Genomic DNA, 15,372 nt, shown 5'->3' on the forward strand with positions numbered 1-15,372 from the left:
TCTATATGTCTGTAATTGCTGTTCACTTTGAGTATTGTGCAACTCCCTGACTTACCATAATAGCAGAGAGTGCCGACACTGAACCTAAACAGGTAAGTCCTGTAGTGTAACTAGGATCAATCATATATGGAATCATTCCACCAACGCTGGCGGCCAGCAAACTTGCATTCAGTAAGTGCCGTCCTGGCAGAAGGAGCGGTGCAGAGTTCAGGACACCTGGAATCAAACATAGGATCACATTTAAAACTTAAAATGCATGAGTGACACCTGACTCCCCCTGTTCCCCTCTGAGAAGTAAAGGAAAATAAAACACCCAAAAACAAAATGAAATTCAAAGTTAAGGCAGAAACTGGCAGATATGGCAGTTTCCTAGACAAACCTTATTGAACTAAGTTTCAGTATCTTAGGAGCTCATTGTATTAAAAATGCAAGTGTGTATCGTGGGATTGTGTGTAATGTCTCTAGGGAGGAGACATAGCTAATGAATATCCAGGGCAGTGTTATGAGCTTTAGAGAACTCGTTGAAACAATGTGCTAGACAGATAAAGTTAAGTAGGACTCCTAGGAACATCAAATCTATTCTTGCTTGAGACTTTTTGGGGGGGGGCGGGGCGCGGCCCTCAGAGAGGAGTATTTTGACTTTAACATGAGGAAGGAACAAATATATCCTTTCTCTCAAGTGCTTTATGATGTTTATTAATTTCTAAAGTTCTCCAGTCACCACAGAATATTCCAAGGTAAATCTGACCTGAATTTCTCATGATAAAAACAAGTGGGTTGGGCTCGGTTGGAGGGGGGGGGGGGGGGCAGGGGAGAGAGAGAGAGAGAGAGAATGAATGTGAAGGTAGAGAGGAACATGCATTACATAAACAGTTCTAGCTCTGAGGTGAAGACTTACTTGTGCTATCCATAGCAGGACCAGAAGTACCACATAATGCCAATCCCCATTTAGGTACGGATTCTACATTCGTATATATTTCATCAGAAAGTAACAAAAAAGGGCTCTGTGACAGGGGGTACCAGACCTACTGAAGGCTTTGCGGTCCTCCACACACCAGGAAAGGAGCAGTGAAGGTGGGTCCTTCACACCTAGAAAGGCTGCAGGGAAGCAGCCAATCAGAACCCAAGAGTCTCAGTTAAAAGGACCTGCAGTTCCTGAGCAGGTCAGTTACTGGCTGAGACCAAAAGAGCAAGGAAGAGTGCTTGTTGCTGATTATTGAAGCTTGAGAACAAAACCAGAAGAAAGGTTCTGGTGGTACTTGCATTCAGTGAGGAGAAAGAGGATTTGAGAACTTCAGCCCGGAGGTCAGGGTGCAGAGAAAGGAGCTACAGGGGGAAAGGACCAGGCAATAGCAGCAGCAAACTGAACGAATCAGTCCGTGGCTGCGGTGTGTAGGGGTCCCTGGGCTGGGACCTGGACGAGTGGGCCGGTTCCCCCACCAGCCACTAGCAAAGTGGCCTCAGCCCTGAGAAGGGGACAAGATTCAGTTGAGCCGCCCAAGTGAAGAGCAGGACTTAAAGGGACCCAGCGGTGAAGACCCTGGTGAGGGTAGACCTCCAGTTCCAGTGGGACTCTTTACCTAAGGCCCAAGAAAGGGGCTAGATTTAAAGGGTCCCGAGATAGTGTTGAAGACCCCAATAGCACAGACGGTGTGTTGAACTTCTGTTACCCCAGAAGGGGTTCATTCATCAAGTTTGACTGTGTGACTTGGCCAGAGGGCTGAGACTCTGGAGACCCATCCAGCAAGGGCAACAACCCACAGGGGGTGCCAGAACCAAGAAAAATTGCAGCACCTCATCCAGCAAACAGGAGGCACTCAGGAGGTGAGTGTTTCCTGTCACAGGCCAAAGCCTGTTTATTCAGAAGGAGGACCATTCTCAGGGGGAAGGCAAGAAATGGGCAGTCTTCCAGTGCTAGGAACAAAGAAGAGTACTCTGGTATCTCTGGCTCAGTCATGGAAACAAGAATGTCCCAACAATGGTACTACAGAGGTGAAAAGGGAGAGGTGGGAGAGGACTGGGGCAGGCATCTCGGGATTTGAGCTCATGAGGTAGCGAGAAAAAGCAGCACACTGAGTGGCTGCTCAGGGTAGCCGGGTACTTCGCTTGTGATCTCCACTCACAAGCTGCCTTCTCCTAAAGCTCTCTACCAGAGAAATTGCTAGGGCAAACCACCTTGTTTGTATATTCTATTTCCACCTTCTCTGTGAGGCCTTGTTTATACAGAGAAATTTTAGCTAAAAATTCCCAATGGTGCTACTACAAGCTATACCAGGGTTAGCACTGGTGGGAATTTTTAGCTAGAGTGCCCTACTGGGGACAGGTCTTAGATTTCTTGTACCTATGCACTAAAGTGTTCACTCAATCACTTCCACAGCAATCAACTTATGTCAAATGAAGGATTAGTACTTCAGGTAGAGAATAATCATCAGGTGTTGGTGAATCTTTAAAGATTCTATGTTTCATAGGAATGTTTATAAATGTAAAAAGAAGAGACAGATTTTATGTGGTATGTAAGCAGAAATGCATCTAAATAAGATAACTTTAATGAATTTGACTGTTTAAAGTAGGGTCATGTAACATTTGCAACAGACCTAGTAAAAGAAATCTGTACTCTAAGTCAGAAATCCTATGGAAGTCAGTGACAGAACCCCTATTAACTTTAATAGAACCATGATTTCACCCTAAATTGTCTACTCGACCAGATGACATATGTACTTTTAATTTTAATACATTTCAGTAAAAAAATTATGTCCAGACAGAAAGTATGTACAGTACATTAAATAAGAAATCCAAATCAGTACTAAGTTTTGGATAATGTGGGCTGGGGATTGTTTACATTATTTGGTGATTAACATGAGAAATACTGTCCATAAGCACACTGAATGCAGATCATCCATAAAAAAGCACTATACAACAAATAAAAAAAAGTGCAAAGCAGCAATTAAAAAAAACCCTCAAGTTAAGCCTATATCAACTCACTTAATACATTTTCTGTAAAACAGAGTTTTTTTTAAGCTCTACACACACAGTTTATTAAATGGGTGCTAGAGTCAAAGAAAAATGACAAACACAAAATAAATTTAAAAATTCGCTTTTGCCCACCATGGACAACACTCACCTTGCAGTTTCCCGTAAGCTATGAGGGAGCCACTGAAAGTCACACCACCGATGTATGTGCCAAGATACGCCACAATCTTGGTGAGGTTTGCAGCTGGATCAGTAGCGAAGTGAGGATACTCAATCATGTACTCTGCTACGCAGGTGAGCACAGCAGCCAAACCTACCAAACTATGGAAAGCAGCCACTAGCTGAGGTAAATCTGAAATCTGGATGCGTTTAGCAATTGTCAAACCTGGCAAGAGTTGGAGACAAAGAATTAAAATATTAGAAGGTACTGTTTTATGTGATCATGAGCTTGTGTATTCTGTTCAATATAGTAATGTCAGTAATTTTGTGCCTTGGGGACATTGTGCAAATAAGGAAATCAAAAAGTCAGAAATGTATTAGTATTAGACTACAGCCACCTGAGAAGCTTCCACTGGACTTAGTATTCTTTTTATATGAGGCAGCATAGTCCAAAAAGAGAGGGAATCTGACTAGACTCAGGAGACCAGATTTCAATTTTTCAGTCAGTAACTAACCTGCAGTGTGAGCTTAGCCTCTCTGTTCCTTAATTTTCTTACTGAGCGAGCTGGGCAACTACAGATCCATTAGTCTGACCTCAACAGAATGCAAGCCTTTAGAACAAATTTTGAAGGAAATAATAATTGAAGACCTGGTGGTAAATGGAAAACGGGATAAAATGCAACAAGGTTTAACAAAGGTCGATTGTGCCAGACTACCCCAAAATCCTTCTTTGATAACTGTTTTTGTTTTTTTTTTTTTTTAAAGACAAGGGAAGTGTGGTAAATTTAATCTATTTGGACTTTAGTAAGGCATTTTATACAGTAATAAATGGGAAATTATTTGTTAAAATGGAGAAAATTGGGATTAGTACAGCGATTGTGAGGTGGCTGGCTAAAGATATGACACCAATGATTGTGCTGAAAGGTAAATTATTGGGCTGCAGGAAGGTTACTAGTGGAGTGTCTCAAGAATCAGTCTTTGGACTTGATCTCATTGAATATTTTCATTGGTATAGAGCCTTGCAGCAGGACTGGGATCCCACCCATTATTATGGCAGAGGGACAGAAGCTGTTAAAATGTACTTCATTGTAAGCAGGCAGCTCCTTATCTGCTAAGTGGGGATCACAATTTTTATCCCACCAGAGTAAAGTGCTTTGATAGATGGATAAAAGCACTCTATAGCCACTAAGTTAGAGTAAAGATATCAAAAGTGGTATGTAACCATGAGCTATTAATTTCACCTGTAAGTTATAAAATTGAATTTTACATGGTGCTGTACTCACCTATGGTGCCACCAAGGGTCATTGCACCTGACATCTGAGCCAACAATTCTGGTGATGGTTTAAGGCCTCCAAGAGTAGCTGCCAAACCTCCAGCAACACCTATCATACCCAAAGCGTTACCCAGACGAGCAGTTCCTTGAGTGGACAGACCAGCCAGAGCACCAACACAACACAAGCCTGAGCCCAGATAGATCATCTTTAAAATAACAGAAACACATATATTCATTAAAATCTTTCTGATCATTACATAAAAAAGACAGATTTTTAGTGCTGATGGTTCACAAAGGTGGATTTGATCTTAACGAATGCTACTGAGGAGGAGTTCGAGATTTTACTGTGGTGTGCAAATTTGTTGTTGTAATGTGACTGTGGTCATTTTAAAAGGTTACATTTAAATCAAATTTGAGGATTTTTGCTTTATTAGTTTAGTTCACCTGCTTCTCATGACATTAATTTTAAGTTTTGACGACTTTCCAGAAGTTTTCCCTTCGTAAGCACAAGATTTTCTTAGCATAACACCAATTAATGTTGTCAGAGTTCAACTGTCCTAATGGGTAGGGAAACAATTTTTGATGTTTACTTATGATACCTTTGGCTTCCTGTTTACAAAAGAAAAAAATGTATCTTACATGCATATATTTAATTTCAATAATAATTTAAATAGCATAAAATGGGTGTTTGTAAAATACTATGTTACAAATCCCTGAGACAGTTATTTTAGACTGTTACTTCAACAAAAAATAAAAGGTAATTGATTTCCATTTTCTTAACTAGTATGATCTGAATCTGAACAAGCAGCACTATAATAAGAGGTTCTACATTGTGAGAAACGGGATTATTTTTAAAGACCTTATCTCTTCTCATTCCTTCTGGGCTGAAACTTTGTAGACATGGCCTTAGCTCAGAATCCCATCCATCCATCCATCCCTCTACAAATATGGTTTACAAGTTTTAAGACTTAGGTAAAAGAACTCCTACCTTTTTTGCCTGATCTCGGATTTAAACTTTCAAAAAAACTCTTAGCTCTCTATTTCGTTCTTAGGTATTGTTAGAGCATCCATTTCAATGGCATTTAAAAATGAATAGCAGAAATAAAGCTTAAGAGATTTGTCCATAATGCGAAAAACCCTGCTATTTTAGAAATATAAAGATATTTTAAAGGAAGTTGTTATTTAGAAACTTTGCAACACTAAAGTCAATGTCTAAGGTTCATTTGCAGTTTGGCGCTAGCTTGTGGAGTTAGCTAATACGTGGCTGCCTGTGTGGAAATAAGCAGAGGATGAAAAGTCATTAATAGTTTGTGTCCTCCAAAGCCCATCAACAGAAAAGTATGCCATGTCACTAGCAGTCAGCGGATGCTTGCTCTAAAAGCCTGTACTTGACATACAGATAAGCTCCATATCCCAGCCATCAGGTAAAGGGGAGAGGGAATTCATAATGTAAACTGGAGCGTGATGCATTCCCAACAAGTGGAAAGTGTGGCAAAGCACAGAGAAGAAAGGAATACTGAAAGAATAGCAATTAAGTGTGTGGGGGGAGAAAGGGAACAAGACCGACAGAGTGAATTTTTCCCTTTCCCACAAAGAAGTTAAATGCCAAAACTACTGTCGCATCAAGTTACTTACAAACCTGCAAATGTCAAAAAAGTTCTTTGACCTTGTCTTGACCGGTTTTGATCCCTTGCCCATGTCATCTTTACCAAATGTATAAATAAGAGGTAAAACTAGAGGCAATTTGAGAAAGAGTTGGGTGGGAGATGAAGGACAGTAGGATACAGCCCTTTTGTAGGTTTATTTCAGAACCTGTTTGATCAAAGTGATTTGAACACTGTGTACTTTAAGTCCAGTTGCCAAATGGGAAAGAGACCTGGTGAAAGCTGGATCAGCAAATGACTGAAAATGAAGGATCTTCTTACCTGTTCAATATTATAGCCACCCTGGAGAGCAGCTGCATATCCCCCTACAAAAACACCAGCAGGGAGCAGGTACAGGTAATTGTATTCCGGGGGATCAGTAGGACGCTTGAACATATCCAGCATTCTCTGTGTAACCAGAAAGCCACCTTGCCAAAGTACAAAAGAAAAAAAAAGCTGAAACTAGGCCTTGGCCAACCTTCTAGGAAAATATTTAGTTAATCCTAGTACCCATTAAGTACATGGAACATGAGTAAGAGCTTTGGAAAGCTTGGAATCTGGTGTACTAGCCAGTATGCAGATATCTAGGATTAAGGTCAGATATAACTACTTTCTTTAGACTACACAGGGAATTCATCCAATTGGAGGGAGGGGTTGGTGGGCTGGCAACCACATATAGATACCAAGATCTGTCAGACACCCCCCATCGATTTGCAAGGTGGCCTGCCCATCTACCATTACTCTCAATTGTCTACCTGTTCAGCAGCACAGCTCATTGATGATCACACCACTCATCATCCATGCCTGTATCGTACTTCTCCTCCCTACTGTGGGATAGAAATGCACTGACACACACTGGAGTTTCCAATGAAAATTCTGCAGTGGATGTCCTCTGTTTCTGCCACCTAATCACATGTCAGAGCTTTTACTAACACAAGTATAGGAAGGGAGATTATGCCTGTTCTCTTCCCTCCCAGTCACAGCCAGGAACAGTCTTCATAGGAGTCAGGTGCCCTTCCATGTTACATAGTGGAAAGACTTATGTTCCCTATTTTTGTTATGAGTCTTTTTGAAGATTGGCCACAATTTTGATCCTGAAGAGGGGAGATGGATAAATACAATACCATCTCAAAATGCAGAGGAATGCATGGAATACATGCAATCACTAAAGTGATTAAACTATAAAAAATAACTGGTATTCTTAGACTTTCTCCAATGGAAAGTCACATCATAGAAGGGGCACACAAGAATGCCACTGTCAACAACCATACTAGCTTGTTTGCTTTTTAAGTGATCCCAATCCATAAATTAGGGTCATTTCAATCTATACCACTAGAAAAATGGAAGGCATTAATGGACTGTGGTCACAGTGTGTTTTGATTCATGTTCATAGAAAGTTAACATGCTCATACCTGCAATGTTGACAGATGACACAAAAGCAGCAAGCACAGCAAGACCTTGAGGAGTACTTTCAGGGAAATAGTTTCCTCCCATCAATGCCAACCCACCAACTGCAGTCAGTCCTATTAGAAAAAGATACGAGTAAGCTACTGAATATAAACAGCGGATTATATACCAAGCAGCGATCTCTAATTCAAGAATCAACAGACACCACTTGATTATAGTTTTGCCAAACACTGTACACATTACTGTAGTTTAATCCTTCTGAACCACGATTGCAGTGAAATAAAAATTATTGGCAAAGCTATCCCAGTGTGCCACAGAACACATTAGTAAAGCAACAGACCAATACATTTTTGGAATAGAACACATCATATGTTAATTTAAGCAGCACTGGCTGTTCATCTATAAATGAAAGGCTGAGTTATTAGGCCACCAATGTGACCGGCTTTGTTGTTCATGAGGGCTGAGAACAGCAGTTATTTCCAAAGTGAGGGCCAGTTTACTGTCTATCCTAATTTCATTATTAAGCTGGCAGTAATCGCAACTCTGTATGCTGCTGTACAAACATTAAGAGGAGACGGCCCCGTTTGAAAGAGCTTACAGTCCAGGAAAGACAGACAGAAAGCTGTTCAGACTTGTACTAGCTCAAGTGCAGGTGTAATTTTTTAAGGGCAAGGAGAGGGTTATAAACCTCATGGAGGTCATTAGTGGGAGATTTTCCAGAAGCGAGTGTGAGGAGGAGCATGAAAGATGGCCACTCCAAGTATAAAAGAGTAACATGGAAGAAGGCATGAAGAGGAGAACAGGAGAAGGAGAGAGAGGGGGCAGTGAGGAGAGAGGCTTAGGAGGAGTGAAGGGAGTAAAAGAGGAAGTAGGAAGAAGAGAAACCAGAGATGTAAGCACAGTTTGTTTATGACCTGAAAGGTGAGGACTAAGAGACTTGAATATGATATGGAAGGGGAGGGAAGCAGAGAGCAACAAGCCTGCCAGAAGGGAAGGAGAGGGAGATGATTTTAGTAGCAGGATTTTGGATAGATTGGAAGGGAGAGGTGTGGTATGCAGGAAAGAGGTTGCCATGTCCCAAGCAAGAGACAACCCAGTTACATGGTAAATTGCTTTTAAAAATATGCAGTATGTTTGCTTGTATAGATTTGTAACTAGTTCTCTTTGAAGGAGGCTACCAGTAGTAAGAACCACACATGAAGTCTCTTATCTTTGCTATTTATGACAAAAGGTTCAATTGGAATAGTCCCAAATCTGGCTCCTTAGCATCTTAAATACAGAGGATTAAACTTCTACTAAAAGCTCATAAAATATCATAACTACACCCAATGTTTCCTCTACACAACACAAATAGCTGCAGGGCAATCACCTACCTGAGATGGCATTAGTCACAGACATGAGTGGAGAGTGAAGAGCAGGGGTCACACCCCAGACCGTGTGGTACCCTACTATTCCAGCTAAACCAAACGTTGTCACCATCTGTGGGAATGCAGCATTAGGAGCTGCAATGCCCAGTCCCAGCAAGCTAGTCAGACCTAAGGAGGACAAGGTTAATGCAAAATTGTGATCTCTAAATGGTTTGTTTACATTTCTCCACTGAAACTGTAGGACATATTGAATATGTAAATCAGATTAAGCAGTTGATGAATGTGTCCACCCCATTGCCCTAATGTACCCAACCATACGCTATTGAACACATCTTATTTCTTGAGAACTCTAGGTGCTCATGGTGAAGATACTATGGTGAAGATACAGCTTGGATTAAAAACCCTCCCTCCTCCTCCATCACAGCATTTTACATTCATTCATTATTACCTTAGACAAATGAGTAGTACACACCTGATGCCAACATTACATTACTCTGAGAACAAAACACAGAGGCTTGAAATGCAGGCCTACACTGAAAAGTGACTAATTATGGAAGCATGTAGTTCCATTTTGGTGTCCAGATTAAATCTGCACAGTTTACAGAAATAAAAGGTTTTTGTAATGGTCAATCCAAGCAAATGGCACATGGGACGTGAAAATCAGATGGCTGTCAAAGAGGACTGTGACAGAGTGTTGACCTAGGCAGTACAACGAGAGACCCGCAATCAGAAGGGACAAGGGAACATCACTCCCAATCTGACCAGACCATGAATGCCACAGAAGATAGCCAACTATGTCACCCTTCCTGCACAGGTCAGCAGGAGTGCGTCAAGTAGCACTGGCTGTGCACCCCTTGTTTTGCTGAATATTAGTTCTTGTGATTAAAGACAACAGGAAATGCCAAGGTCTGAAGACCAAGGAAGATTGCTGCCTTGCAGCGTAAAAGGTGAATGGAAGTCCATTATTCCTTCTGGCAGATCCAGCCCTAAACACGAGCCAAGAGGAGAAGGTCCAGAGGGCCCTCACCCATCATCTCCCTCCCAGTGCTAAAAAAGACATGGCAAACTCCCATGAGGAAAGAAAGGGGGAAATGCCATCCTCTTCAAACTTTGCTATTTATGACAAAGGTGCCACAGGACCCTCTGTTCCTCTTCAAACTGATAGCCAGAAACAATGGAACAAGTCAGTCTGAACCAGACTGCACTGGGCTCACTATTTAAATCAAGTTACTCAATAGCTTGTAATGGCTCTCTCTAAAATAATAATGCCCACCTGGAAACTCCTTGATTAGTAGATCATTAACCCAACAGTTATAGTTATATGGGAGCAATTATAGCTTATCAGCTCAAAGCCTACTTTGAAATTTGAGTTGACAAATTCAATAGACTAATTGTCAGTGTCAGCCCAAATGTTGGGTGGAGTTCATCTCACATTTCTACTACTATCCAGATTGCAAATGTACTTCTAGCTTTTAATTCTGTACAATGGAAATAAAGCATTTGTGACAGATATAACAATGTCTTGGACAAACCTGACTGAATTAAATTAAAATTAATTCAGTAAGGTTTAAGTACTGTAGGAGCTCATTGTATTAAAAATGCAAATACTTATGTACTATTGTAGGATTGTATGCAACTTCTTTTAAGGGGTATGAAAATACCCTCACTCCAATCATGTAAGAAATCAGCCTTCTGAAATTTCCCCTTGAGGGGGAAATCCATTGTCTGGCTGATTATCTATTCATGGTGTCTTCAGAGACCCAAACTGGATCAAGGAGGGACTCCTTTGTTTGCTTGTTCTGAACTGAAGCGGTGATGAACCTCTGACCACAGGAAAACCCCTGGGTGGGGTCTGAAGGACTGTTCACCAGCCAGAGCCCTTGTTAGAGTAAGGGGGTGATCTCTGGTAAGCTTATTTCCATGCATGTAGGTTCTTTTATTATTGTTAATGTTTTCTCTGTAATGCTTTTACCTTAAGAATAAATGTGCTTGCTTAGAAAGCCCTGTGTGGTAGCTGAACTGTAGGCAATTATATGGTCTACTGTCTCTGAAGCAAAAAATAAAGCAGGCCAGCTTAGGGAGCTTCAGTTTCCTGGGGAGGTCACAGTACAGGAAGAAGAAGTGGGCTGTAGTCCACGAAAGCTTATGCTCTAATAAATTTGTTAGTCTCTAAGGTGCCACAAGTACTCCTGTTCTTCTTAGTACAGGAAGAGACCTGTGCAGTCGGGAAATACCCCAGTCAGGACAGAGAGAGACATGGATCTCTGCCTAAGAGAGGTAACAGCTGAGGAGCAGGGAGCCTAGAGCAAGAGCTCTTGCTGGGCCATGAGTGGGAATACAGGTGCAGCTGCCCTGAACTGTGACAGCATTGAAGTAAAAATCAAGTACAGTTTTGTGTATGAATTTATCAGATCTGTGGGCCTGAAGAGAGGCTCTGCAGGTGCTGATCTTTATTAATAAACATGCTCTCCGGATTTTTCTTATGCACACAGACAAAGCTACACTGGTAGAAGAGCTTTCTACCTTAGGAAAGATAGTGCTGAATGTGGTCTCTCTCCTGTTTTGATTAAATGCAAAAGCTAAATAAGAGTACCACAATCATGCTGAAATTCTGTTGCAATACTTAAACCATGAGTTTTAAAGAAGAAAAGAAAACAGACATGCAATTACATTCTGAATTCCTTAATAGGCTAACTTACAATATTGGTGCATGTAAAATGCTAATTGAAAACCTACTGGCAACTCCTATTGCCTGCTGCTAATTCTTCAAAAGCAAACACTTGTTCCCAATACTTCTCAAAGTTGTTGGGCAATTAGTATCTCTTTTTGTCCAGTAAAGCGTAAAAAAATCCACTTCCTAAAAAGAACTCAAACACACATACTTCAAGGACTTTGCTGGAATACTAAGTATTTCACAGATTCTTAATTAAATACACCAAACATACACCCATGCATGTCAGATTACTCTGGACTATTTGAGATGTTGAAATACCAGCATTTCTGGTGAGATTATTTAAGTTTTGCTCTCCAAGAAACAATTATTGCATTGTTTTTACACTAAGTCAGTAATCAACCAGTCGGTTTCTCACACACCAAAATAGGGTTAGAACTAGTTACTAATGGAATGATTGAAGTTACTATTTTTCATTAAGAACTTGTCTACATGGCTATGCCCAGGAAAATTCATGTGAATTAACTTTTAAAGTGGATTAGCTACAATGCATCCTGTGTGATTGCTCTTATTCAGAATTAAAGTGATCTTAATTCAGTTCAGCTTGATTTACTTCCAAAGTGAATTAAGATAAACTACCTTCTTCCCCATATAGACAAGCCTAAGTTTCCAAGAGGCTGAATTTAGCACACAACACACAGTCACCTAACTCTGGATGTAGTTGCAGTGTCAGAGTTCTCTCACCTGCAGTATATGCAGATGCAGCAGTCATTGTTTTTCTAAAAGGTGTGATCGTGGCTGCTCTCTCAGCTTCCAGCTCAGCCACACTCTTCTGTTTCACAGGGACTCCCTGAGGAATGTTGTTTGGTGGAGGTGCTGGAAAAATCACCTTGCCATCCTGACAATACAAAAAGTTACAGTTACCCCTAGAATGACAGATGGCTTGCCCAGCTGGTCATTGCTTGTTCTTCAAAAATAAATTCTTCAGACAAGAGTCAAGATCAAAATCAAAGAATGATGGGTGAAAATCTGGTCTGTGGCTTGCCAAATAAGAGCCATAATTATGAATAGAATGTTCTTCATAACATCTCTTTTCAGTCAAAGCTAAAGATTATTGTTCGGGACAGCGGAGCAGAGGTGGGCAAGGGCTAGCACCCCTGCAATGGAAATATTGAAGGGGCTGATATATGTTTCTGGTCTCTCCCCCCAATATCTCAGAGGCAAGGGCAGGATCCAGCTATGTTTCTGACCCAGAGGAGGGGCCGGTACACGAGACTGGGCCAGCCACCAGGAAGCAGGTAGGAACAATTCTGCTCTCCCCATCTTCCAGCCACTACAGGTCCTGGCAGGAATGTGTGTGCCAGCCACTGGGGTGGGGAGCCAGGGCACCAGGCACCAGCCACTGGGGAACTGCCATACAAACAGGAGTAGGAACTTCCAGGTCATCCCGCGCCAGCCTGGAGTCTGTTCCCCCGTCACATCCAGTCTCAGTAGTGTCCCTCGCTCCCTCTCTTGTCCCTCCCCTTCCTCACTGACAGTAGTATCTCACCCCACCACCCCATTATTATTTATTCACAGAATTAACATTGTGCTAGGCACCTGAGGGAGTATTATTATACTAGCAGCTAGAATCCCCAGTCAATATCAGGGCCCCACTATGCTAGGCACTGTACAACATAGAGTGAGAGACAAGTCCTTTGCTAAATAACTTACAATCTAAATACACAAGACAAACAAAGGACAGGGGGCAAACAGAAGTACAGAGAGATTAAGCAACCTGCCCAAGGTCATACAGCATGTCAGTAGTAGAGCGGGTAATAGAACTCAGGTCTCCTGACTATCTGCCCAGTGCCTTATCTAAGCCATGTTGTCTCTCAAACATATAGACAGACATATTTCCTGCTCAGAGGAGTCTGTCTTGATTATGTGAACCGTTAAGCATACGTTAGGACAAAAAGCACAATACAGTATCTATATACAACCCACTCCCTTCCCAGCTAAAGTTGGAATACGAGGAAACTAATTTGAGGTCTTATTCCAAGTTCTAGTGGACAGACACCGATATCACAATGAACTATCCCTCTCACTTAAATGTTCCATAAGATCACAAACGAGGCACATTAATATGGAAAGAGAGGAGAAATTTGTATTACCATTGCCGATGCTGGACCTATTCTATGAATAAATTAAGACCTTCAAGTTTCCTTTGGCTTTGACCTATGCTAAAAAACAACTTGAAAGGATACTGTCTACTTGATCTTTTTTAAATGTAATGTTAAAATTATATTTCTGCTAGAGCTCCCTTTAAGTACCATCTCCTGATTTTTATTTGTTTAAATTCCTTGAAAATAGATTCTAGAAGTGTTTTTCTGCTCCCTTCGGGATGCTTATAAGGATCTTTTCAGCAAGGGGAAAACTGACTATATATGGGAACAGCATAAATGTCTACTCAGAAAGTGTTGTCAAAATTCACAAAGCAAGCAAACAAAAAGATACAGAAAGACATTTTTGTTTTTTGCAGTTACAGAAATCTTAGGCTTTTCTGTTAACTGTAGTAGGCACAGCATTTTCAGATCAATGTGATTTTCACATTGACGGTGGCCCTTTAATAAAAAAAGTAGTGATAATAAAAAACCACAATCATCACAGAGACCAGAGGAATGTTTAACATGAACACAAAAACAAGGCTTTGTTTCATAAGCTACATATAAATACAAGCAAATATTTACCTCCTTAGGATGGATTTAAGGAGATTTCAATTATAGGTCTGGAAGTAAACAAAAATACAGTTATAAAGATATAGCATGCTGACTTACCTTCATTACCACAGTGCCTCTAACAACATGGTCCAGAGTGCCATAGTCAAATTGGTCCTTCAGATCAAAGTAGAAGTTTTCCTTGTCAGGACTTATAGCCTTTAGAAGTTTGGTAACATTGTTGGAGTACAAAGTACTGGCCTGGGTAGCCATTCTACTTGGAAGGTCTGTGTAACCTATGTGTGTAACTCCCTAAATAAAACCAAGTGAAACATTTAAAAGTCCAGTACAATTCTCAGAAGAAACAGTGTTTCTCAACATCCAAAACCTTTCTAGATATGCACATCAAGTAGCAAGTTTAGTTTTAGTACAGGTTTGTATAGATTTTAATGAGTTACAAAATAAACTGTTGCATTAAGATTTACACTTACTGTTTGTGTTTTTTACCAACAGTGTTTATATCACAAAATGAGTAAATCCATTCACTTTGCACACCACTGGGATTAAGCCTGAACATTAAGAGGGATGCACTATGTGAGCATTTTTCCATCTCTAATTTCAAAAATACTCTCTTACAACTTCAGGTACTTTAAAACAGCCAGATGAGAGGTGGACAGAATAGCCTATTAAGTCTTTTGGGAGAGCATTAAGAGCGTATTCCCAGACTGATGAGGGAATGGAAAGGAGCTTTTATGTAATTGGATGTCTGGCTGAGTCGAGTTATTTGTCCTTGGCTATATTTGCTTTTTTAATCACAATCATAAAAATGGGGGGCTGAAAGGGATCTTAAGAGGTCATCTAGTCCATCCCCCCACGCTCAGGCAGGATCAAGTATACCTACACCAGCCCTGACAAATGTTTGTCTAACATGATCTTAAGAACCTCCACTAATGGGGATTCCACAACCTCCTTTTCCAGTACTTAACTATTCTATAGTTAGGAAGTTTTTCCTAACATCTAACCTAAATCTCTCTTGCTGCAGACTAAGCAAATTACTTCTTGACCTACTTTCAGTTGATATGGAGAACAACTGATCACCATTTGGTGACAGTATTTGGTCCTGCCATGCGGGCAGGGGACTGGACTCTATGACCTCTCGAGGTCCCTTCCAGTCCTTGAATCTATG

The 15,372-nt window shown here is 40.9% G+C and overlaps 1 protein-coding gene across 2 annotated transcripts in view; it reads right to left on the reverse strand.

The window, feature by feature from the left end:
• NNT (nicotinamide nucleotide transhydrogenase) overlaps positions 1-15,372 on the reverse strand; it is a 63,201-nt gene that overhangs the window by 25,110 nt on the left and 22,719 nt on the right. For both annotated transcript variants that reach the window (XM_054031634.1, XM_054031635.1), the window contains exons 9-16: positions 14,307-14,498; positions 12,235-12,388; positions 8,826-8,987; positions 7,458-7,568; positions 6,328-6,473; positions 4,413-4,608; positions 3,122-3,355; positions 56-216 (exon numbers count right to left, since the gene is read on the reverse strand). In XM_054031634.1, the coding sequence (XP_053887609.1) occupies positions 56-216; positions 3,122-3,355; positions 4,413-4,608; positions 6,328-6,473; positions 7,458-7,568; positions 8,826-8,987; positions 12,235-12,388; positions 14,307-14,498 (1,356 nt within the window). The remainder of the gene's footprint in view (positions 1-55; positions 217-3,121; positions 3,356-4,412; positions 4,609-6,327; positions 6,474-7,457; positions 7,569-8,825; positions 8,988-12,234; positions 12,389-14,306; positions 14,499-15,372) is intronic.

The sequence above is a fragment of the Malaclemys terrapin genome, chromosome 6, assembly GCF_027887155.1.
Source record: "Malaclemys terrapin pileata isolate rMalTer1 chromosome 6, rMalTer1.hap1, whole genome shotgun sequence".
In the NCBI taxonomy this organism is placed as follows: domain Eukaryota; kingdom Metazoa; phylum Chordata; order Testudines; family Emydidae; genus Malaclemys; species Malaclemys terrapin.